At 25.5% G+C, this 25,050-nt stretch overlaps 3 protein-coding genes across 9 annotated transcripts; 2 read left to right on the top strand and 1 right to left on the bottom strand.

The window, feature by feature from the left end:
• Positions 1 to 664: 664 nt before the first annotated feature.
• On the top strand, positions 665 to 22,008 carry LOC129618656 (protein shifted). 6 transcript variants are annotated; one of them, XM_055533539.1, is made up of 10 exons: positions 671 to 834; positions 1,008 to 1,095; positions 18,095 to 18,284; positions 18,411 to 18,653; positions 18,865 to 19,056; positions 20,128 to 20,328; positions 21,338 to 21,433; positions 21,494 to 21,535; positions 21,602 to 21,776; positions 21,843 to 22,008. In XM_055533539.1, exons 3-10 carry the CDS (start codon positions 18,116 to 18,118, stop codon positions 21,868 to 21,870), a joined length of 1,146 nt encoding a protein of 381 aa, XP_055389514.1. In that variant the 5' UTR covers positions 671 to 834; positions 1,008 to 1,095; positions 18,095 to 18,115; the 3' UTR covers positions 21,871 to 22,008. The 6 variants fall into 6 exon arrangements, with proteins under 6 accessions (XP_055389515.1, XP_055389514.1, XP_055389519.1 ...); XM_055533540.1 differs by lacking the exon at positions 1,008 to 1,095 and having other exon boundaries at positions 665 to 782; XM_055533544.1 differs by having other exon boundaries at positions 671 to 1,095; positions 18,865 to 19,008.
• On the bottom strand, positions 20,360 to 22,261 carry LOC129618657 (5-demethoxyubiquinone hydroxylase, mitochondrial). 2 transcript variants are annotated; one of them, XM_055533545.1, is made up of 4 exons: positions 22,189 to 22,261; positions 20,937 to 21,309; positions 20,674 to 20,792; positions 20,360 to 20,604 (listed from the first exon to the last, which is right to left on the bottom strand). In XM_055533545.1, the coding sequence occupies exons 2-4, from the start codon at positions 21,277 to 21,279 to the stop codon at positions 20,446 to 20,448; spliced, it is 621 nt and encodes a 206-aa protein (XP_055389520.1). In that variant the 5' UTR covers positions 21,280 to 21,309; positions 22,189 to 22,261; the 3' UTR covers positions 20,360 to 20,445. The 2 variants fall into 2 exon arrangements, with proteins under 2 accessions (XP_055389520.1, XP_055389521.1); XM_055533546.1 differs by having other exon boundaries at positions 20,937 to 21,299; positions 22,189 to 22,223.
• Positions 22,262 to 22,945: 684 nt separating this feature from the next.
• Positions 22,946 to 24,977, top strand: LOC129618685 (aladin). Its single transcript, XM_055533587.1, has 4 exons — positions 22,946 to 23,164; positions 23,224 to 23,670; positions 23,725 to 24,235; positions 24,580 to 24,977. The coding sequence occupies exons 1-4, from the start codon at positions 23,060 to 23,062 to the stop codon at positions 24,915 to 24,917; spliced, it is 1,401 nt and encodes a 466-aa protein (XP_055389562.1). The 5' UTR covers positions 22,946 to 23,059; the 3' UTR covers positions 24,918 to 24,977.
• Positions 24,978 to 25,050: the final 73 nt, after the last annotated feature.

The following is a 25,050-nucleotide window of genomic DNA, read 5'->3' as shown; positions in this document are numbered from 1 at the left end:
CGAAATATAAAACATTTTGCTATATTCTGTTAGTCGCCTCACTTGAGGTACGGGGATGCTATTGAAATGTATTTTGTCATTCAGTATAGATTTTCAAATTTCAAAATTAATATTATTCAGAAAATCAAGCAAAATTTTTAAATAACATCGCCAGGTCACTTATTGAATATTAAAAATATTTAACCCCCTAAAAATTTGTGTATGTTATTTAAAATTTTACGTAAATAAAATTAAAGTCTAAAAATTTAATTCAATATTTAAGACTCACTAGTGTATGGAAATAGAAATTAATAGAATACATAAGTCTTCTCTTCTGTAAAAACATGAATATTACATAAATTTAAGTAAAACGATCTAGTAAATCACAATTTCTTCTTAAACTGGTAGAAAATGTTCAATAACTTCATTAGAAACTAAGCAGTACCTATCATCAAAAAATGTCGCAGCCCTAAAATTTCACAAAAAGAAAAATTTATCATATTAATTTCAAACTTGCCAATTGCATTTACATAATTTTTCTACTACAAGACCCGCCGATACCACGACGTAATTTTCTCAAAAATATCTTATAAATAACATGAACAACTTTAATTTTTTATTACCTTTTCCCAATCCAATTATAAAGAGACTGAACATTTAATTTTAAAGATCAGTTGTAAATTGTCCGGCGTGTTGAATACATCGAAAAAAAAAATAAAAGGAAATAATTTTAAAAAGGAACAGGACGATCTCTGCTTCTTTAGTTACAGTTCGGTGAATTTTGAAAAAAAAAAAGAAAAATTGTAATTTTTTTGTTTAATATTTTTTTTTTTATAACTTTACCTTACTAAAAAGGTATACCATAATTTAAACATTTATAGATATGTAAAAGTAAATGTATCTCCGAATGTGTGTATGTATGTACACATATGCACAAACTTATATAAATTTCGTTCCGTTTTTGTTTTATTTTTCGTTATTTGGTTTTTTGTTTTTTTTTTTTTTGTATAATTTTGCGCCGATTTAAGTAAAGGCAGACAAGAAGTCGTTAGCGTTTGTAATTTATAGCCATAAAGCAGTTAAGAAAAAACACCATTGGAATTGGAATCCGCACAGGTGCACACACTATTATACCGTGATATCTGAGTGCTCTTTATGTTTTTTCTTTTTTTTTGTTTTTGTTAAATTTGTGTATTTTTTTAGTTTTGGTTTTATTATTTTTAATGTGTTATATGTGTATATGACGTATATTCATAATATATCATGTACATATATATACATATATTGGAATATTGAATATAAGAAAAAAAAATGTAAAATATAAAGTGGCATAGTATGAAATATAGTAGTGGTTTGGTTAGTTTCCTTTACCGGCCGGACGATGAAAAATCTATATACATACATATGTATGTACGTAATAATATAATAATATTATGTGAATAGTATGTATAGCATGTATGTAGCAAATATAATATGAAATTATAAATACCTGTATATAAACATGTATATACATATAAATCGTGTATATAATATAAATATTTGGATTTTAAGTTAATACGAGTGTAACAAGAATGAGTTTTTTTTTTTTTTTTGTTAAATTAATAGTTATATTTATATTTATATATTATAATTGTATTACATATATACATATGTGTAGATTGCACATTTTTAATAATTTATATTTATGTATTATACGCTTATATGCAGTGCATAATAATATTAATCCAATAGCACATAGGTATGTTATGCTTACATATGTACATATGCACATTTTTAATAATTTATAATTAAAAGATTCTAATCTGTGTGCGAACAAGTAAAGTGTAAAGTGACCAATAATATAAAACACAATACACTTATCAAATGTTATTCTTATTACTTATTAATTTTTTTTTTGATAATATTAAATTATACATCAATTACAATCTGTACTACAAACGTATCCACGAACATACAAAACTCATATATTTTTAATTTCTTTGCAAATAAGTGCATATACTCGTATAATTTTTATTTTATGCGTGCGCAATTAAGTAATGGAGATTGCATATAACAATTTTTAAATAAATTAAAAAATTTTATTATATAATATATATAGCTGTACATATATACCTGTATATTATATAAAAAATTATCAAAATCGACGCTAAATTATACCTATTTAAAAACACTGTTATATAGGCAAATATGTGCTTAATGTGTGATTCAAGTATTCGCATAAATATAAGCATATATAGGTTGTATATAACAATATTTCAAATATCTTTATATAATATAAGAGTTATTTTACAATTCTTATAAATATTATATGCATCTACATTATGCTTGTAATAATGTTAGGTAATATAATATAATATAATGTTTATTACAGAAATGGTGTACCTACCTATATTAAAAGGTGCATAGGTTGATAGATAGTATTACAGAAATAAAATAAAAGAAAAAAATTATAACTATTACTTGTATTATTATTATACCACAAATAATTGATAATTAAAAAAAAAATTATTACCAAATATTTTCAATGTTTTAATATTTTTTTATAAAATTATTGAAAACTTATTATTGGTTATTGAATTTGCATATACATAAGTAATAATTATCTAGTTTGACATACATACATATAAAATTTCACAGGGACATATGAAACGGATTAAGTTAATTAATTATGAAAGGTGAAAAATTAAGAAAACCTATATAATGTGAATGAATGATCCTCTTGGGAATATTTGTATATATGTATGTACTCCGTTTTAAATATGGTTCTAAGAACAAATGAAACAAGAAGATGACAACTTCCAACAAATTTTTTTTACAATTAATGTTAAGAAGAAGGTGCCTAGTTACTTGTAATATAGATATAATAATGATCTTTTCTAAAATTTACTATGACAAGATTTTAAAAATTAATATAAATTATTAGTTCTGATCGCAAAATCACATTGAACCCTATATACAAATTATTCATTACAAATTTGCATAAAATTTTAAAAAGGGAACTTTATTTCCAAAAAGTCTATATGTTTGTATGTACAACTCTTCTTTTAATTGCAAAAAAAATTAAAAATTTTTGTCCAATGTTTAATAACAGGCATTTCCCCACAAGCCTTTGGTACGTAAATAATTTTAAAAATTTTCTAAAATAAAAAATTATGCTCGCATATATGTACGACATAGTTTTGATTTAGATTTGAACCTTGATCTATAGAATCGCAAAAATAATGTACCCCAAATCTTCGAATTTTTTTTGTTTTTAAAAATATCCATAAAATTTGCAAATAAGCTTTATTAAAACAAAATCGTATTTTAATTGTAAAATATATATATATACATTAATATAGCTATATACAAACATATTAAAGAGTCATACTTATATACATTTACGTATATATATGTATATATATATATAAATATAATATTGTACTTACTGAAATCGATCATACACCAAATAAATATAAAAAGGAAATTGTGTTTATTCTAAAAAGAAAAAAAAAATCAAAAATTACAACAGGAAACCATTGTTGTTCACCAAAAAAAAAACAAAAGAATAAAAACAAAAAAAAAACAAAGACCAATACAAAATATTTAAAAATTAACGTAATGTGAATTACCTATAATAATTAAGAGCTACAATATTATTTATTAATATTTAATTTTAGTATTTAGAAATTTAAAAATTATTTAATTCTTGAATCTTAAAGATCGATAATATTCTATATTCCTTTATTTCATATTGTTTGGCTTTCCGCATATTTTCAATTTTTGACTGGCGCCTGAACATAATTTTTTCAATTGTTATTATACATAATATTATTAATATTTTACAAATTTTAATTAGTGTTTCTAAATTATTTTCTTTGGGATATGCAAAATCTTCTGTTTGTAATGGCCATCCGGCCCTGTATCAAACTTTGATTTTTTTTTTACTCCTACTTCGCTCCTGGAAGGAGCATAGTGCTGGTGCAAAATATTTTAGATAACTATGAACCAGTTTCTTACGTCATTGAGTTTACTAGGTAGGAGACGAGCCTACAGTAACCTAAGCTTTGATAACAAAGATTAACTATAGCTTTCACTTAATTTAAAATGTTGACTATGAATATCTCCAGAATTTGTTAGATTGCTAAATAAATATTTTGAAAAATATTTAACTATTTAACAAATCTTGGCTGTTAAATTTAAATCTCTGCTTTTTTTAATATTTAATATTATTTTACTTCTAGAGCGAATGTAAAGTTAATTTTATAGAGTGTTGTATTTACACCCGTGCGAACGTATGTTCGCAGGTTATACTAAATTTTCCTTCCCGTTTGTAACGCTAAGAAATAATGGTCTGCGATGAAGACTCAAGCGTATGTTTTTGGTGAACGTCGAATTCTGAGTCGATTTACGTTTGTTTGTCCGTCCGTTCGGTCAGTAGGGCCAATATGTTTGATAAAAGTAGTTGAAATTGCTTGGCTCCTTCTAGTAGCTGCCATACAACTTCAAAAGTTATTTGGCTATATTTTAGAAACTATAAAAGCTGTTAAATTGAAATTTCACACAATCGAATATATTAGTAGGGCCAATGTGCTTGATAAATGTTCTTGAAATTGCTTGGCTCTTTCTGGTTGCAGTCATAAAACTTCACAAGTTATTTGGAATTATCTCAGAAATTATTTGAATTATAATATAGAAATCTCGTGAAAAACAAGTGTGTTATAAGTGATGTGTGATAAAAATTTTTGGAATTTCTTGACTCGTTGTGGTAGCAGCCACACAACTTCAATAGTAGTTTGGCCATATCTTAGAAAATATTCAAAACATAATTCTGAAATTTTGCATAAGTTAATATGGTAATACAGCAACTTGTAGTCATAGTCTGTCCCAAATTTATTGAAAATTTATTAAAATTGTGGTTCAAGGCCTTAACTTGGTATAACTTAAAGAAAACAGTCGTACCAAGCAACTGTTTTCGATTTTTTCCAAAATTATGAGACCAATAATATGGAAATTATGAAGAAAAATTAAAGAAATGTTTGTAAGCAACTTAAAGAGTTGAAAAAAAAACTGTTATAATAACAAGGTCTTAAAACCAATTTCCTTTTTAAATCGAAAAATTCAAGTAGATAACATAGAATGGTTGGTTAGTGGACTAACCAGCAGACACATTTCATGGTATAAATTAAAAAAATTGAAAATTACGAGAAAACAGAAGTATGCGTCAAACACATAAAAACTATAAAAAATATAATATATCACTATACATTTATAATATTTTTATAGCTCTTTTTTTTGCAAAAAAAAAAAATAAGAATTTTTCAAAACTAAAATAAGAATTTAATATTATTTTATTCTCGTATAAGGCATTTTATTTTAGAAACAAAAGAAAAACAATAAGGAATCAAACCGTAAAACCAATATTCCTTTCCAAAAGATGATTTAAAATAAAATGATATTGATGATGATGACGATGATGATGATGATTATTATTCGTTTACTATTTAACTTCTTATACACACGCGCACACAAATCATCTACACTTAAGTATTATTGTTGATGATTGTATCTTTGTAAAATTTTCCTACTGTGAATAGTGCGGGTGTATAAATAAAATGTTATTTATTATTTAAAAACAAAAAAAAAGCAGAATTCGCAATAAAGTAGTTTTTATTTATTTACTTTTCGTTACATTCACTTCTGTAAAATTTTTAAAGTTAAGAAAAAGTATGTGCATAGTTTCTGAGAGAAGAAAAATGTGGGGATCAATTTTGTATGATAAGGAAAACATGAACGTGCTAAATATTTTATTTTGTTTTTATTTTGTATATTTTATAGTTGCAAATTTTTAATTTGAATTATTCGCAAATAATTTCATACGATTTTAAGGTTTTAAATCTAGGAGTATCAGACATAAATGATCGATGAATGAGGGAATAAGTCAGAATATAAAAGCAAAATTTTGCAATACTTTTCGATTATTTGCACTTTACGGACCTTATTCTACCAATAACTTACTTGATTTCATCACCCTCTAATGCATAATTGAGTCTTGTTTTCAAATTTGTCTACTAAAAATATGACTGTAGCTATCATGTATTTACTATGTTGAAACTTACATATGTAACATTATTTTCAATAGTCTTATATTTTTTTATTCAGTGAAATTTTATAAAAATATTGTAATTGAATAGCTTGGAATTAGCAGAATTTTTTTATTTATCGATAAAGCTATAAATTCCATAGGAGCTTGTAAATGAAAAAAAAACAACTTTTTCATATTGGATATTGTACTCCGGAATTTTGCATATTCTTGAAATTTCGCTTTTCTTATACAATGATTATAGACCTTTTCTCAAACCCAGTATATCGTGATAAATAGCGATAACTGTGATATATATTTTTTTTTACTAAAGCAATCTTGCAACTCAAAGTCTGTTGATAAACGTTACCCAAAGAATATTTGAATTATTATGGCTAGAGCATATTAAAATGTTTGATCCGATTAAAAGTAAATTAAGAGAAAGAAAATTTAATTATAATAAAATTTCTTACTGCATTCTTATAGAAATGTTTTAAAAAAATATTTATTTAAACTGGTATGCGAAAATAATTAAATGCAAGAAACAAAAAATATATTGATCAGAAAATTTTTGCTAATAAAAACAATACTATGAAATAGCCCCTGTTTTTGTATACGAATATCAAAAATATATTGCATCTGTATCACAATTATATTGTTTTGCAATATTGAATTTATGAAAATGTATTATGTATTAAAGTTATAATAAAAAATAAATTCACTGCAAGGAGTATAATAACCATTTACTTTTGAACAAAAAGTTTTATACAGTATAAAAGGAGATATCAAATAAGAGAATATTAAAAGAAATAAATTACCTTAAAAAAAAGGCGACATATCCGGTAAGATGAAGACACATATGGTCATTATAATTTGGACATGTGGTCAATGTAATCTAAATTATTTTTGTCGTAAAAATATTATACTTTCCTTATGCTGAATTAATATTAAAGAGATTAGGTGAAGAAAGAACAATCTTCGCTGTAATTTACTTATAATTATATATAATATTAATAATTCGGACTAAATCAGTTAGTAAATTAATTTATGTTTAATTTATAGATGTATGAATAATTAATATTCAATAAAAGTATATTTTGATTATCAGTGCAATAGTTGAGCACTAACATTATGATAATCAAAAATTACTGTTATCAAAATAATCAAAAATAATATTGATTGTACATTAGTTGGTTGAGGGCTGGTTAATATTGCTTTAACATAATATCAGCGCCTGTTTAACCCATTTTACATGTGTGTCCTCTTTAATATTAAAATAATGTTCAACTGTAATGAAAGCATAGTGATTTTCTTAATTTAATTAATGATCTAAAATTTAATTTTATACTTATTATACCTTTTCATCAATCAACTTGAATTTTAGAGAAAACACTGTCGATCGTATCAATTATAAATTTATTTAAAATACTAATATGCATAATAAATTATTATTAAATAATGCTAAAATAATATATAATTAAATTAATTAATAAGGTATAAGAAACATTTCGAAATTATTAACAAGATACATTCAACCATCTGATTATAACACTAAATTGTATATGATTATATTTTTAATAATAGATGTGCAAAAGAATTTAAATTAAAGAAAATAAAGTAAAATAGTATTCAAATTAAATATCGGTCCCATAGAACTTGCCATAGTTTGTATATAACTACTCTGTTTAACATTTAAAAGTAGTTGAAGTCATGTAACTGTTATATGCATACATATTTTTGTTCAAATCCATTATTTTACTATATTGACCAAGTATTAAATATCAGGCAAACTTAAAATTGCACATCAAAAGGGGAAAATTTCATTATTTGCTTTGAAAAATGTTATATACACATATACAATATTATGTTTCTTCCTGAGTCAATAATTAACAACAATAATTTATTAAAAAATTATAAGGTATAGAAAAATTCAATATATTTTTTTACCAATAAGAATTTATTAAAACATAAGTTAAAAATATGGTCTTGCAAGTCAGTTTATGATTTATAACTAATTAATAAAATAACTAAAGAAATTTTTTTATGTTTTTCTAAACTCTTGTCGTATATAACATTATACGATTGTTTTATTAAAATATATATTAAATAGTAACCCTGGCCCAATAACATTATTTATTAATATGTCTTATACGTGTCACTTACACAGCTGCAAAAAAATGTTAATACAATACAGACAGTGGTGGTATTTCAGTGGTTCGAAACGATATACTCGTGCTTTTCCCCCAAATGATGGAAAACAGAGTTTGAACAAAGAAAATCAAGAACTCAAATTATCGAAATTAGATAATCGAGAAAAAACTGCAACTTATAATCAAGTAAAATAATAAAACTGAAAGTGTGACACTTCTTAAATTTAAAAGCAATAGGAAAAAAAGGATTTGAGAGTGACACTTGATGTGACACTTAATGCTTTGTAAAAATACTCGTAAATAAAAAATAAAAGTTGTAATTATTTTGTTAATTATTTCAATTTCTCTTAAACATGAAAAGATTATCGCATCACAATGATTACATGATACATGCGGTATTAATAAAAATTTAAGATAGGCTAAAGTTATCACACGAAATAACGGCGAATACATTAATTGCCGCAACAAATTTTCGAGATCTTGTTGATTTTTGAAATAAACATCGTAAAAAACACTAATACATATTATAGTACATTTTTAAGAGCTAGAAGAGAATTAAGCAAAATAAATAATAAAATTTAAATGATAGCTTTGCTTTTTCTTGTAATGAAAAAAAGCAAGTCTTTTACCTGATAACAATGAAGAAAATCATAAACGCAATACTGCAAAACAATAACTGCAAATCACAATACTGCAAAAACCTATAACGAGATGAATATTCAATATATTTTTAATTTATTCTATATAAAACCAAAACAGTTCATATTATTTAATTGCGGTACTCATAATAACTTAGCAATTATTATGAACAAATTTGATTAACAACATTTGTTTATGAATATAAATATGGCGCAGCTTTTACTGTACATTGCAATATATGTACATACTGTGCGTTTATGACGAAGCTTAGTAAATATTAATGACGAAATCTATTGAAAACTTCTTAAAATTGTAGCTACAATTACCTCATGATCTATATTAACTAGTCAATTTTTACTGTTCTGTTCTCACAGATATTTTTATTGTTGTGAACCGGTTCTTATAAATTCAATATAACACCCCTGTACATATGCAACACATTTAAAAAATAAAGTTAATTTTTTGTTTCTTTTTCTGTGCAAAAAACTTCTACACTCCAGGTGTTAATTTTTCAATTTCACTTTAAAAAATGAAAAATAAGAGAAGTTGTAGAAAGAGAAAATTATAAATTACCCTAAGGATAAAATATGTAATTAGTAATTGATCAATTCTTGAATTTTATAATAAATGGTTCTGTAAGATGTTATAAATATACTAAACTAATAAAATAGAAGAGAAACGAAAATTTTAATTTAAAATTAAATTCTATAATGGTATACACACATAGACAGACCGTAGTTACAATGTATAATAATTATGTATTGATTATAAATCATATTTAATAATATTTGCTATACTACTTGAAAGCGAACTATAAATTTTGTTTAAATTCTTAATATTCTGCTTTGATTCATCTTCTTGGTTTAGAACTACCATTTAAATGCTGTAGAGAATTCGATGTCTTTTACAAGTAGTCTCTGTATAGATAAAGATAACTTCAACATAATCGGTATGGTGTAAGAATTTTCGTAACCAACGTCATGTAAGGAGCTCAATTTTATTTGTATTAATTATAATAATTTGCGTGTAAGTAATATTTCTTATGCTGTTGTACATAGAAGTACCAGATAGAAATGGAAGTGGAGTGTACATAAAAATATCAATTTTACTTAGCACATTTGTTACAGTGTAGTGTAAGAGTACTTATACTACACTGTAAAAAATTTTATATTTCCATAAAAGTAATCGGAATTTTAAATTAATATTTGAGTTAAATATACTCAAAAATCATAATCGGTTCATTGTTCTTACACTTCTATACACTTACCCAAAAAAATATGTTTATGTTCGGTGCAAAATAACCATAAATACAGTTTTATCCAAAGTATAATACCTCATAGGTATTAGATTTCATTTTGTCTACACAAGTAAAAAAGTTCAACTTTATTAAACATTTTATTTTTATAACACAATGTTCACTGTTGCAGAAAAATAATTAAACCAACATTTGAAACAAAGCTATTATTTGACTTTAAAATTTGAATAAATAAAGTTGGGTCAAACCAATGGTTTGTATTGAAGCACTTTTCCCTTCAACAAGTGAAAATTCTGCTTTTAAATACAGTATATGTATTTAAAAGCAGAATACCTATCACACTATTAAAATTACTTTCATTATAATACTAAAATATTTCAAATATTGCATACATTTAGGATGAGACAAAAAAAAAATTGAAAGAGCTGTGAGACAAAAACAAAAAGTTTTGATGAGTTTATAGAGATTTGGAAAAGCTTGCAGTTTCACGAATATAAGGTGCCAAAAAATCAAATTTTAAAAATTTGATAAGGGGATAAGATGAGATGGGTTGAAGGTGGAAAACAAATTTCTTCTAACGAAATCAATTATTTATTAATATCTAAGAGCTGCTAAGATTTATTGTCTAGAAAAAAACCAATATCAAAAATTTTCAAAAAACAACGAGTTCTAGACAACTGTTAATTTAATCAGCCAAACGGTCTTTTTAATATTTAATTATACTATATGATGCGGTAGAAGAAACCAGCCAACAATTTTTAGTGTTCGCATAATTTGGAAAACGTTTATGGTTTCTTTAAAATAAATTATAAAACAATGGCAGTTTTAGAATATTGAGAGGCTATAACTATATTTAGATGAGACGGATAGGTGAAAATTTTCTTTTCTTGTAAAAATCTATTTGTGTATAAAATTTGAGGTGTCAATCTTTAAGGGTATAACATAGAAGCAATAAGCACTTTTTTTTTAAATTTTGTATTTACTTAAGATTTTAAGCCTGAATAGTTTGTTGCATATGTTTGGGAGAAATATTTAAGTGCATAATTGTTGCTTTGGCTTTGAAAAATGTACTAGTATTTATAACGATGAAAAAAATCATTTACAGTGCAGTTCTGAATAAACTGTATAAAATTGCTAAATTCTGTTATCAATAGATAATAAATCGGAAGAAGAAAATGTTGCGGAAAATAAAAAGAATTTGCAAAATTAATTAAACTTACTTGACATTTGTTTACAACATTGCAAAATAAACAAAATACGTCAACACTTTTTTGCATTTACTAAATATAAAATAAACGGAGTCAAAACCTTAAAGCATTATTTTCGAAAAAATTAATAAATTTAATAAAATTCGCGTAATCTTATTTATTTTGAAAATTTAACGATCAATTATTATAGAAAAAACTTTATTGAAAATTTCCTTCTATACATTTTTAAACTAATCTTACTTCCATATTATGAGGTTTTTCGTTTATTCAGTTCTAGAATAGTTCTAGCTTCTAGTACGTTCGAAAATTCACACTACATACACTGAAAATATAGATCGTTCGGAAATTACTGGCTGTAATAAAGTGCGTTCGAATATTCAATCTTCAATAAAGAAATGTTAGAAATTTCCTTTTTTTTTAAATTTAAAATCCAAAAAAAAAATTTTAATTTCAAAATTTATAGATTCAGATATTAAAAAGTTATTAAAGTAAGTTTTCTTTAGTCTTTATATCTTGTTAAAATATCCTTATTTTGCAGTGAATTAGAAGGCGAAAAGTATTGGGAAACATTTTCATAAACAATGTCAGTTCTGTTATTTTCGAACGATTGATTATTTAGAAGTTTCGGAATTTGTAGACTGCGCAAGCAAGAAAAAACTTAGCTAAAATTTTTGCATACTGTTTAACGCAGCGACTTAGAAATTTTAGTTCTAAGGTAGAACTTTCAGTGCACCGTGCATAAACGAAAACCCCCTAAATACATTATGTAATATGAAATTTATTATAATCAAATGCATTCATTAAATGCATGCAAAATTTTATCTTGTCACATTCTTTCAACATGTAGTGTATTTTTGATCATATTCCTATGTATGCGTGCTCATTATATATTTATATTATACAAAAAAAATAAAAAGTACATAAATATCATAATAACAACAATAACATAAATGTCTCTGTTAACATCTTGTTTATTTTTATGGTCATTTTAGATTATATTGCGCTAAAACCCAGAAATTTGAACCTCGACAACATAATTTACACTTCTTTCAACTGATTTTCTGGCTTGGCACTTTATTGCTTCTGCATCAGCATGGTATATATATTGTGTCGTTCAGTCCATATATACACTTACTTACATATGCTTATATTTTGTTATTATTGTTGCCTCTTTTATTATTTATTTATTTTTCTTTTGTTTGTTTTATGCTTTATTATTCTTTTATTAAATTTTCGAAAAAAAGAAAGAAAAACGATTTTATTACCATATTTTGTATAACAAGATTTACCATAAAAATAAATATGAAATTATAAAATTGTATTACAGTTTGTAACACATTCTGTGTTTACGAGTATTTAAGGTTGTTTGACAAAGAAATTAAATTCAATTGTTATTTAAAATCTCAATTATTCACTTGAAGTAACACCAATCAGGAAGTCTTTTTCTTAAATTTTCGACCGTCTTCTATTGGTTTGGCAAATTCTACTTGTAGTACTGAATTCTAATTGATACGGGGACAGAAAAATCCGTTTTGGACAATATTTTTTACAAAAAATGAACCGGTTGTTTTATTTGAAGAGTTTATTATTTTAGTAATTAGGTTAAGTACTCATTTATCTTTAGGCTATAATTATAAAAATTCAAGCATACAAAATGCTTTTTGTTATAACGGTATGAGAAACAATACAATCATATAATTTTATTTTATTAAGTATAAGGAAAACGAACAAAAACAAGTGTTATACCTTTTATTAATCGTAATAGAAATAAACTTTCTTGACTTTCTTGAAACTATAAAATATATTAAAATAGAATGGTTATTCTTTGCCGATCATGAATGGATCATGTTGGAGTTAATATATTATTGCGTGAGTAAATCCTCTATATGAATAAAATTCATTTTTCTTGCAAAAAATTATAATAAATGCCATTGTTTTTTTGTTTTGCAACACTTTCAGCAAGGTACACGAAATATAAATTCTGTTATATGTTATTCTTAATATATGTATGTATGTTCTGTTCTATTTTGTGTTAAAATTTTTTGGGTTTTACAAAACCAATTTGAAGTTTCTAGGAAAACTGTAATTTTTCTAGAATATTTGTTTAAGTGTTAATAAATTAATATATAGCAAATATACTAAATTCTCAAATATCGTAAAAAATTTTTTTTACATGGCAATATTTTTGCATAAGTGCGGTAAGATTCTGCTTCTATGCGTTTTAAAAGGGTGAATATTACAAATTATTATAATAGTGAACTTTGATTAAAAAGTAGCTCATTTAACCACATATTAAATGTGATATATGCTTGTACATACATTTTATTTTAAGATCACTTACATACAAACATATAGTATGCATTATTTGTCTACCATATACAAATTGTCCTTGATATTTTTTTTTTGTTTTCTTAATTATAAACCACTTAACCAAAATTTAACCGCATTTTATTAATTTCATTTTATACATACATATGTATGTATATATACACGTATATTGTTAAATATAATCAATATTTTGTATAACATTATTACAAAATTTCTTGTAAAAGAACAAGTGAATGTTACCTTATTCATTGTAGTTGCAATTCTTATTAGAGTTAAAACTTATATATGAGTACGTACTCTTATATGTATATATACGTATATTAATAAATATGTAATATATTATTGTAGGTAAGTTTTATTACGTTGCCGTTATTCTCTGTTTTATTTTTTTTTTTTAATATTACCTTTAATCTTCAAATCAAAATAGAGAGATTGTATAATAATAGCACCCATTAATAACTTGATTTGAAAATAAAGTTGTATATAAAAAATAATAACAATAATAACATATAAGGAAACAAAGAATAACATAAAGATCAATCAACCATTTATGTGTTCTCATCAAAATAAACAGTCACCAATTCAGTCAGAACTCCAGAATTCAAAAAGGAAAAGAAAATTAAATGAAAAATAAATTTTCTTCCTCTATATGTTTTTGTTTTTTAATTTTTGGTTTTCTTATTTCTCTTTTGATTTTCAAATTAGGCTTGTATTATAAAAAAAATATTAATTCAAAGTACGCTATACATACATATATGAGCATATAGAAACATATATTTGGTATGAAGACACTAAAAAGATGTATAAGGTGCTTAAACATAAATAATGAGTTACTTATGTATGTAGATATATTTGGGTAAATGTGCGAACATTTATGTAAGGTATAAATTTAACTATATACAAACTATTCTTGATTTCAATGGGATCTTAATAGATTTTTATAAATAAATCAATCTTATGTTGGGAAAATTTGTCAATTCAAACTGTAAACGCGATTTAGTATACATACATATATATCTGTACACATTTATCGAAACATTTTTTTATTGATAGAAAATAATTTATTTTTTAATTTATGTGAGCTATTAATCATGTCAACATCGTTTTCCAATAACTAGGAAATATGTATGTAATAAAAAAATGTGTAGTCGATCAAACCCATGGTTTGTTAACAATTTAAGTAAAGAGCTTCAACAATTTCAAGTAAATGTATTATAGCTTTAAGTCTAGTCTGAAAAACAAATGAAAATGATCTAAAAAATGATAATTTTAAAAAGTTTTTCACACAAATTTGCATAATTTTAGGAAAAAACCTTCGAGTAGAATTAAAACTAAAAAGGAAGAGAAGTTACAAAAAAAAATTTTATCTAGTAAGATAAAGTATTTCATCATTATTGATAAACTTTCAAAATTTGAATCAAATCCGAAATGCAGTCATTTGAACTTAGGGTTTGAATGCATTAATTTCTTAAAAACTTCCATTTTCGGAACTATAACTAAAACATTGATTCTTTCTACTTAGAATGGTTTATGAAATGAACGAAAAATTCAGGGACTCTAATATTAATGTGTCAGTTTTACATGAATATAATGAAATTACACATACATATTTTAAAGAGGTTATAATAGAAATGACCGCCTATATATATGCAATTAACAGCACAATTTATATTGCAATGCAACAGATCAATTACGTTTATTTTGCACTTCGAATTCGTCAAAGAGGTTTTGTAACAGCTCACTAAGCATTAAGTAAATAATAAGTTCATTAAGCAGTAATATTTTATATAACAAAATATTTCTCTGACCACAGAATTTCTTACCCAAAAATGAAAAGAATAATTCATATTGCCTATTAATTGAAAATTATTTCAGGAAGTGTTCTACAAAAGATTTTTTAGCTTACTAAATAACGGGATGTCCATATTAGTTTTGTGTATAGTTATACAATATTTTTGTATACACATATGTATTTTCTTATACATTATTGATTTATAAGTCAATTGAAACTTTATTAAACAATAATCTATATAATTAAGTGTGTTGTGAATAAATAAAAGAATTTGAAATGACTAAACACACAAACTGGGGTGCCCTGCATTAAATTTCTTCACATATAAAAAATTATTATGTTTATTTACAATTCTTATATCAATGTATTTAATTTCTTTTAATAAAGTTTTAATGTTTTTTCTTTTAATTTTAATATAAACAAAAGCAGAACCAATCTGAATTTCATTCTAACATATTATGGGTTAATAAAACTATTTCTAAATTATAATAATTTATTTTAGCAAAACAAAGAAAAAATTTGCATAAATTAAGTATAATTAGAAAATGCTCGAGCGAATTAAATATTTATGAACTTAAAATTTTGCGTTCTAAATTAAATTTGTAATTTTTGCACAAATTTTAAGGCATATTTTTTAATTCGTTAAAGAAAAAGCTCCTTTGGTTTGAAATAAGGATTCTTTATTCGTACTATTATTCATTCATACGTGTACTATGTACCTTTTTAAATTTCGTGCTCCTCTGGATTCAAAATTGCAAAATTACAGCAAATTGCAAATTTTATGAAAAATTACGTAATATTTTAATATATGATTTTTTCAATTATTTCATAAACTGTGGTGATAAATTTTAAAAAATTATGATAAAATAATATCAAAATATTGAACAATGTCCACACCCGTATTCACAAAATAACTCTATATACAAGTGTGTAAACCAGTATCCAACTGAGAAAATTTATGAATCTTTGTTAATCATTCAATTTTCCATTGCAATTTTTTCGTATCATCTCTTCCTGTAGTACTTTATAACACTATAAATTAATCTAATGCTAATATTCATAAAACAACTCTCTTCGGTATTGTTCGAATTAATATTTGTTTTATACAATTTAATTGAAATTTGGCAGGAATATCATACTACAAACAAGCATCATACAAACAACAATTTTTTTACTTACAATTATTATATATTATACCAAATATTATTCCATTTCCATTATACCTAATCATACATGAAATTTCTGAGAAATTGTATGAAACAGACAGACAGGTATCATTCAGGGCTGCCATATTGATAATTTTCTACGAAAAATTGTAAGTTTATTTACTTTTGGTAACTTTGTACTCTTTTTTGATTTCGTAAATTTTTTAAAGAATTTCTAATTTTTTGAAACCAAAAAATTTCTTGTTTAAAAGTCCGGTTTTAGGAACTAGAACTTTACTACCAGCCGATTTTATATTTTTGATTATTATTAAAAAAATAAACAGATTTCCTTAAAATTTTATTTATAAACTCATCAGGAGTCAGTAAGGAAACTTCTACAACGGCTGAATTTAAATTATTGCTCATATAAAGAGAAATAAACTACAAATTTCTTAGAATTTTTAATCACTAAATCAGAAAAAATGAATCAGTAAATTTTCTAAGAACATTCGGGCTTGGAAATCGATTTTTTCTAGGATTTTATATTTTTACCATAGCTGTCTAAGAAAATAATTAAAAAATTTTTTGAAATTTAATATCTGAGTCGAACCTATTCACGAAATTAACTGGGAAATCTTGCATGGAAAACAGATCACATAGACGAAATTTTAATTTATACCCATCAAATTAGCAGTTTTTCACTCATTACCTAAGAGGCTGCTTACAACTTTTCATAGAATTAGGAATACGCAACACATGTTAATATTCAGCTTTATGCAACGTTTTAATAATACGATTGTTTACGTGCTTTTCAGACCTTTCTTATATGTAATTGCGTTCAGAAACCTTTTTTTTTTGGTTTGGGCACATTTTCAGAGGAAATTAATAGTTTTTTTTTTCTTTTGGTGGCAAGGCAACCCTCCGGATTATTATTCTTTAAGCCATCCATTATTCATTATTCTTCTACCTCTAGTAATTTTAAGAAGAGTTTCATACAAATTTTTCTAATCATACAATTTCCGATTCAAAGAGAAAAGAGAATACAAATTTTTATAAAATCTCTTTAACTGCAATATAAAATTTATGCTCTTGTTTTTTTTATCCCTCTCACAAAATAAAAATTAATTCGGAATAATGAAAATGAAAAATTTAATCATACCGTTATTCCCCAGCTGTTTTATTATACCAAACTCTATTTGATTTAACATCCAATAACAGTTATCAGAATAGCTAGAATGATCACCATTTAAAATTAAGATACCTTAAATAAGTTTTCTATTTATGTACTAATAATTTTATAAGCCATTAAGTAAATAATAAATAAGGTAATTTATAAGGTAAAGTTAAGTAAATAAGGTAATTTATACCAATAACAATAATGTCATTCGTGTATTTCATTTTTATTCAGAGAACCAATATTAAGAGACTACTAACAAATTTTATCTCTAGATATATTATGTAAAATTAAAGATCCCTTATTAAAATGTTCATTGGAAATTCAATTTTAAAACAATTCACTTTTTATTTTATTTTACAGAGAAAGAAAAACAAATTGAAAATGAAGAGATTTTTTGAAGAAATTTTAAGTTCTATAGTTATTTTTATAATATTTTTTATTTTAACAAAACCAATTCATAGTAAAAGGAATAATCATAACAAAGATCTAGATAATGGGGAACAAGGTCTCTCATTATGGATCAATGAACAGCAATTAAAAGTACTTAGTGGTAAATTTGAAAAACATAAAATGATTTTATTTGCTTTTTTCTTATAAAATTACAAATTCCATTGAATGGAGAATCTTTAAATTGAATAAAAATCAATAAATAAAATTTTCTTTTATTTTTTTTTAGGTTATGCTTTTAGAGTATATGCAATACATAACAGTTGTGTTAATATAGATTTACGAGACCCAAATTTTAGTCAAAAATTACCAACTATACCTTCCGAAGTGAATTCAGTGAATTTTACATGGACATCAGGTGGAAAAAAATATAATTACAATTTTGATCGTCTTGAAAGTTCAGACAAAAATATTCTTAAACCACCAACAGTATCAATTAAAACTAAAGGACGGATTCCGAAACGTCAGAAAGGTTTAATTTAAAATTTAATATTTTATGCTATTCTTAGTAATTTAAATTAAGATAGAATAAACATTCTTTAATTAAAAGTTAAAAGAATAACTACGAGTACAATATTTAAAATATCAAGTCAATTGAAAAATGCATCAATAATTAATTTTCGAAATAAGAATACAATATTAGAAAACTAATCTTTAACAATAATTATTCTTTTTCTTTCCAGATTTTAGTATATTTTTACCTTGCACCGGTAATTTATCAGGTGTAGCTGCCTTTGGTATAGGATTATTAATACAAGATAGACATGGGAAACAGTTGCCTGGAACACCGTTACGTTTGACTTTCAATAAGGAATGCGCACATAGAGGTGTGTATGTGTATGATAGAAACAACACTTCACTAACTACTTCGCAAGGTAGTGTATTTTATGCTTTTTATTAAAAACAATTTTTTATTTTTATTTTATTATTTGCAAAAACAAAAAATCACAAAAAAACTAAAATTTTAAAAGATTGCTTTTTTAATTTTTCCAACTTTAATAACTTTTTTAGTAGAATCGCTTAAAAAATTTATTTAATTTTCTCCACACACCAAAAAATAAATTATGGGTTTACTTATTGTAATTAATTTTTTTACATAATATACATATACATATGTATAATTGTTGCCGCTTTAATTTTTAGATTTAGTTTAGAACAAAGCAAAAATTGGTTGCAAAACTTTCTATATTATAATTTATGCTTGATTATTATAACTAGCTGCTTTTCAAATATAAATATAGAATTTTAAGTTTGTAATTTTTATTTTTTTTTTCTAAATAACAAAAACAGAGCTTTATAATGCATTAAAAAAGCAATTATTAATTTTTTTATACTTTTAACAAATTTATTTGAGTTAATGCTTAAAAGATTAAATATAACAATAATGTGCGCATAAATTAGAAAGCCCAACATTTTTAATTCTAAATTAAATATTTAATGTCCTTTGCCTAAAAATATTTTATGTAACAGAAAAAAGGCTATTATGAAAGTAATCGGGCAAAGTAAATTCTGGTTATAAATATTTCTGTTCGCATGATTTCTATATAGTATGCTTGCCTTATCTTGTTTTAGATTTAAAATAAATATGCTTAAAATATTTGAGCTTTATTGTGTTATTAACATACATATTTAACCCAAATAAATTGTTGAAATATATTCCGAAATAATGAACAGGGAAGATCCAAGTAAAATTTTACTCATTTTTGGATCTTATCAGTTCATATCGTCAATTTTATAAAAATAAAGTGTATAGTAAAATGACAAAGCATGAAACCATTTAAGAAATTAGTTTCATTAAACGTGGAATATTAAAAACGATTTGAAGGATAAAAAAGAAAATGATTAAATTGAACGAATTGTTTTCTTTAAAGGAAAAAAGGCATGCTTGTCATTTGAGACATACATTTTTTTCTAATTAAACAAAATAAACAAACTTGGTAAAATAGGTCCTGATCCGGAATGTGATAAAAAATGTAACTCAAATGGACATTGCAATCCAGAAAAGGTTTGTCAATGTAAAAATGGTTATATGGGACAATACTGTCAAACGGCTTTATGCTATCCACAATGCATGAATGGAGGATCTTGTGTTGCTCCAAATGTTTGTTCATGTCCACCTGGTTATCAAGGAAAGCACTGTGAAGGAGGTAACTTACAAATTTTACATGACGTAGGTACTTATGTACATATACATACATATTTATTTCAATAAGGATAAGTCATAATAATTAATATTAAAACGAATTCGTAAATTAAAAGAAAAATTAAACTTTCTTAGAAATTTCTATTGCTGCTTTACAACCGAATTTTATCACTTCTGTTAAATATTTATAAAATGGTGCTTGTTCTGCTCCATGATCAATTCCTGTATCATGATGTTCTTGTTCTTCATCACGAAATTTAGTTATCACTTCTAAAAGTTTCTAAAATTAAAGATTATGTGTTAACAATGTAGTATGCAAAAATTTTCTTATTTCAAAGGTTGGTTTTACCTTATCTGGATCTGGACTCTCCATTATTTGCCTTAACTGGTCGTTATAGTGTTCAACAATAACTGTTTCTACAGCTACGGTACAAGCCATGGCAGCTTTTTCACCCATTAAAGCAGTTCCTTTAATTTAAAAAAAAAAACAATATAAATACATATAGATTCATGTACGTAGCAACATAACGTAGTATCTTTATGCACTTGTAACATTTTAATATATACATACATATGTATACGTATGTATCGTACCTAAATATTTTTAATTACCTGCTCCCAAAACAAATCCTGCAACATTCCATATCGGGGTCATTACTGTCGGTCTGACACGATATTCGTTAATAAGTTCTTCAAATCGTTTTCTATGACCTTGCTCTTGTTCCCACATATGTTGTATCGTTTTTCCTGCTGGAGTATTCCCTAAAATCGCCATCTGACCAGCATAAATTCTATCAGCACCTAGCTCTCCAGCATGGTCAACTCGAATAATTTCGTCAATTGCTGCAGATGGTCTACAAGTACTAGCATTGCCTTTTACTGTTCCTTGATTATTTTGGGCATCAGATGAAAGTCTTCTTAGTATACTAATAATATTAACCCTTGATCGTAACATCGATGTACATCTGTTAAAAACTGCAATGAACTAATATTATTTCATACTTTACTTGAAGGAATTTGCGCCAATAAATGTTTGAATGGTGGCAAATGTATTCAAAAAGATAAATGTAAATGCTCAAAAGGATACTTTGGACCAAGATGTGAAATGTGTAAGGAAAACTTTTTTAACAATTAAAATAAAATTATTTCATGTTCTATCTATAATATAGCCAGATGTTTTATACCATGTAAAAATGGAGGAAAATGTATAGGTCAGTTGGAAAATCTAATAGAATAAAATTATTATATTTTTAATTTCTTTATGCATGTAAATTTAGGAACGAATAAATGTGATTGTCCGTTAGGGTTAAGAGGCGATCATTGTGAAATAGGGCAACGTGATAAATCTTATCGTTGCAGAAAGCCTTGTGTTCATGGAGAGTGTTTAACAAACCGAACATGTAAATGCCAAGAAGGTTTCACGGGAAGATTCTGTAATCAACGAAAATGGAAGTAAATCATAAATTAATTTCAAAGTTTAACCATTTCTATCGTTTATTTTTTTGTTTTTAAATATAGACCACGTATTGATGAATCCGGATCTTAATATTTGATTATAGATATATAAGTTTTATGCTATGGTAAAATAAATTGAATTATTGATATCTTTGTATAGTTTTATATTATTATTTATGTGTTTGTCAAAATAAATATTAATTAAAATAAAATATTTTTGTTTATGATAATTATTGACTGATGTTTATTTGCATGTAGGTTAGAAAAATAAATAATCAGAAAAAAAAATTGAGAAAGCTAATTATATTTAATCAAAATAAATGTTAACTTTGCCTTTTTTTGTATTATTTGTATTACATTTATATTAAGAAAAAAACGATGATGAGTAAAAAAATATAAACAAACTTACAATTTAATAACTTTGACAATCCCACTTAAATCAGATGATTGGAGAAAAACAAATTAGGACATTTCAAACAAATTAAGACATTTCTTTTCAACCGTCCCATAATTATGCATATTAACAATCTATTAAGCGCCATCTGTGAAGAAGTAGAGATAAAAAAGGTAGACAATAAGTAGATTGTAATTGTAAAGACAGGACAAAAACGGTGAACGGCAACGGCGGACAATGTCCGTGTTAACCTAGTTTTGTTCAGTATTGTTCATATACCACACATATATTATAATTTAGCGTCGGTAATTCGTTCGATTCTGGGCAGTCTTTTGGCCATTAAAATATATGAAATCTATATATATTTTGACATTTCACCGCGAAAAACCGTGTTGCGTTTTCAAATTAAGGTAGAAAAGATACACATTTGAAAGAGATCTTAACTTTTTATGGATCACTGAACAGACACAAACAATATATTATACTCTTTCACTGAACAGATACAAACAATATATTCTCGTCATGATTCTTTGAGTGAAGCAAATTTTGACGAGTTCAATACGGTAAATTTCTGGGTCATGAAGAAATTTACCGTATTGAACTGACCGGTATAATGTTTTATTATTGTCAGTGGGTTAATATGGATTAATTTAGAATACATCACACTGCTTTTAACTTAACATATTCTATACTTTAATACAATCCACATTCCACATGTTTTTTTTACTTTTTCTACTGTCAGGCTATGTCAAATTGCTTTCAAAGTTTCAGTTTGCGCGATTTAAACTTGAATTAAGGTTTAATAAAATATATTACGTTTCTGAGTATATAGAATTAAATGTGGATTTAGAAAACTTTTCAAAAAGTTAAGTAATTGCTGCTAAAAATGGTTTCTTTAAAAGATCTTTCTTCATACGACATTGGGGGATCTGAAAGAATAAGTCGTCTTTGTGCTGTTCCCGTAAAAGAAGTAACCGGCAATGCTTACATTGTAATGATAAAATGTACAAATAAGAAAAGAAATTGAGTAATTATTTTATTTTATTTTAGTCTGAATATTATCCTGAAATTAATGTAAACAGGGAAATGTTCAATACCTCTTCCTCTAGAATGGCATCATACAAAAGTGTTTTGATTCCTGTTAATGAACATATTATTAAACGTATTACGAGGACATTCTTTGAGAGTGGATTTCAAGAAGCATTATTTGAAGCCAGAAGCGCTCAAAGTGCAGCGCAAAGTCCAATAATATGTTCTTTGGCTGAATATGCACATAGAATTATAGATTTCTTAAACAAATGTAAATTTATGATTTTACCACACTTAAAAGATCAAGACACTAGATGCATTACTAAATACACACAAACGAGGGATTGGACCAAAAGTTGTATTCGATGGATTGTATGGCATCCCAATTGTTTCAAAATAGCTGTTGCGGGATCGGATGATATTATTAGAATATACAAGGATGAGCCAGCTATTGTTCCAGTTTTAAAGGTGAGTATCAAATTTAATGCAAACAAAATTTTTGACAAACAGAATTTGTTTTAGCATCCTAATCAAAGATCTATAACGTGTATGGCCTGGAGGCCTTACAGTTCTTCTGAACTAACTGTAGGCTGCGAAGATGGTATATGTCATTGGACAATAGAAAACTCTAAGCCTGCTTCACAAATTTTGTTTTTAAAGCACCCCAAACATTATCCTGTTATTGCTGTAGAGTGGAACCCAGATGGAACACTTTTAGCATCTTCTAGTATTGGAAGTGCAGATGTTTTGATTTGGAATGTTGATATGATTGAAAATTCTCCTCTAAGAAGAGTTGGACCCTCATGTTCACTTTTAAAATGGTCTCCTGATGGATCAAGCTTATTCTCATCCACAATTAGTAACGTTTTTCGAGTTTGGAGTACAGATTGTTGGACTCCCGAAAGGTGGACTATTAATTTCGGACAAATTCAATCGGCTGCATGGTCACCATGCGGAAAATTTTTGCTTTTTGTAACATCGGAAGAATCGTTCTTATATCGGTTACAATTTGTAGAAGAACAATTATTTGCAAGTAAGTCTGTTAAAAATGAAATTGTTTTTCATATGTTCCCTCATATTCTATTAGTCGCATCATTTTAAATGCTCTGATATTATTGAAAACTCAAAATTTTTTAATAACACCCCATTCCCTGGTGCGACTAGCAGAATATTGGTGATTATATATTGCCAAACCACTTTAAAGAAAATAAAAAAAAACTGTGTTTTTCTTTTTAAAATTTGGCATAGAAAAAAAGAGGTTTGTTTGCAGGTGAGGAGAATTTTTAAGTTAAATTTTTTCCTCGTATATTACAAACTATAATAGATCTTGAGGCTTTTTTCTATAATACATCAGCTAAATATATTTTTTTATTTTAGCGTCTAACCTGCCAAAACAAGCTTTACCAATAGCCGATTTAACAAAGGTTACAGTTGGATACCGGGAACTAGGAGGATTGCCACAATCTATTGCGTGGGACCCACATGGTCGATATCTTGCCGTTATATTTAAAGATACATCTTGTATTGCAATTTTTATGACATCGTTAACAAAATTTAATTTAAATATTTCACCTTCATGTTTCCTAACTGGTATAGGAAGCGAGTATCCTTCATTTATTTGCTTTCAAAGTATTAATCGTAGAAATTCAGATTCTGTTTTAACAATTGGCTGGTCCAGTGGTCGTATCCAATATTTTCCATTTGTCAATATTTAATATGCTGTACTTAATAAACTTTAAAATGAATAAATGCTAAATTTTTTATATGATAACGTATATTTGCGTAAAAATTTTAAGTTTTATGTTATAGATGTATGTATCAATATATTGTAACTCTATCACAATGTAA

Source organism: Condylostylus longicornis, unplaced genomic scaffold (assembly GCF_029603195.1).
Source record: "Condylostylus longicornis isolate FDR11 unplaced genomic scaffold, ASM2960319v2 ptg000010l, whole genome shotgun sequence".
Taxonomy (NCBI): Eukaryota; Metazoa; Arthropoda; class Insecta; order Diptera; family Dolichopodidae; genus Condylostylus; species Condylostylus longicornis.
Note: the sequence above shows the minus strand (reverse complement) of the source record. Positions and strands in the feature narration are given on the sequence as shown.

Bases quoted from the DNA above. Each gene is read 5' to 3' on its own strand.
- LOC129618656 (XM_055533540.1), top strand. From the start codon at position 18,116: ATGAAGAGATTTTTTGAAGAAATTTTAAGTTCTATAGTTATTTTTATA. The intron at 18,654-18,864 runs GTTTAATTTAAA...TTTTCTTTCCAG, and splicing joins GATTCCGAAACGTCAGAAAG to ATTTTAGTATATTTTTACCT. The intron at 21,434-21,493 runs GTAAGGAAAACT...TCTATAATATAG, and splicing joins TGGACCAAGATGTGAAATGT to CCAGATGTTTTATACCATGT.
- LOC129618657 (XM_055533545.1), bottom strand. From the start codon at position 21,279: ATGTTACGATCAAGGGTTAATATTATTAGTATACTAAGAAGACTTTCA. The intron at 20,793-20,936 runs GTAATTAAAAAT...TTTAAATTAAAG, and splicing joins AGGATTTGTTTTGGGAGCAG to GAACTGCTTTAATGGGTGAA. The intron at 20,605-20,673 runs GTAAAACCAACC...CTTTAATTTTAG, and splicing joins AGAGTCCAGATCCAGATAAG to AAACTTTTAGAAGTGATAAC.
- LOC129618685 (XM_055533587.1), top strand. From the start codon at position 23,060: ATGGTTTCTTTAAAAGATCTTTCTTCATACGACATTGGGGGATCTGAA. The intron at 23,671-23,724 runs GTGAGTATCAAA...AATTTGTTTTAG, and splicing joins CTATTGTTCCAGTTTTAAAG to CATCCTAATCAAAGATCTAT. The intron at 24,236-24,579 runs GTAAGTCTGTTA...TTTTTATTTTAG, and splicing joins AGAAGAACAATTATTTGCAA to CGTCTAACCTGCCAAAACAA.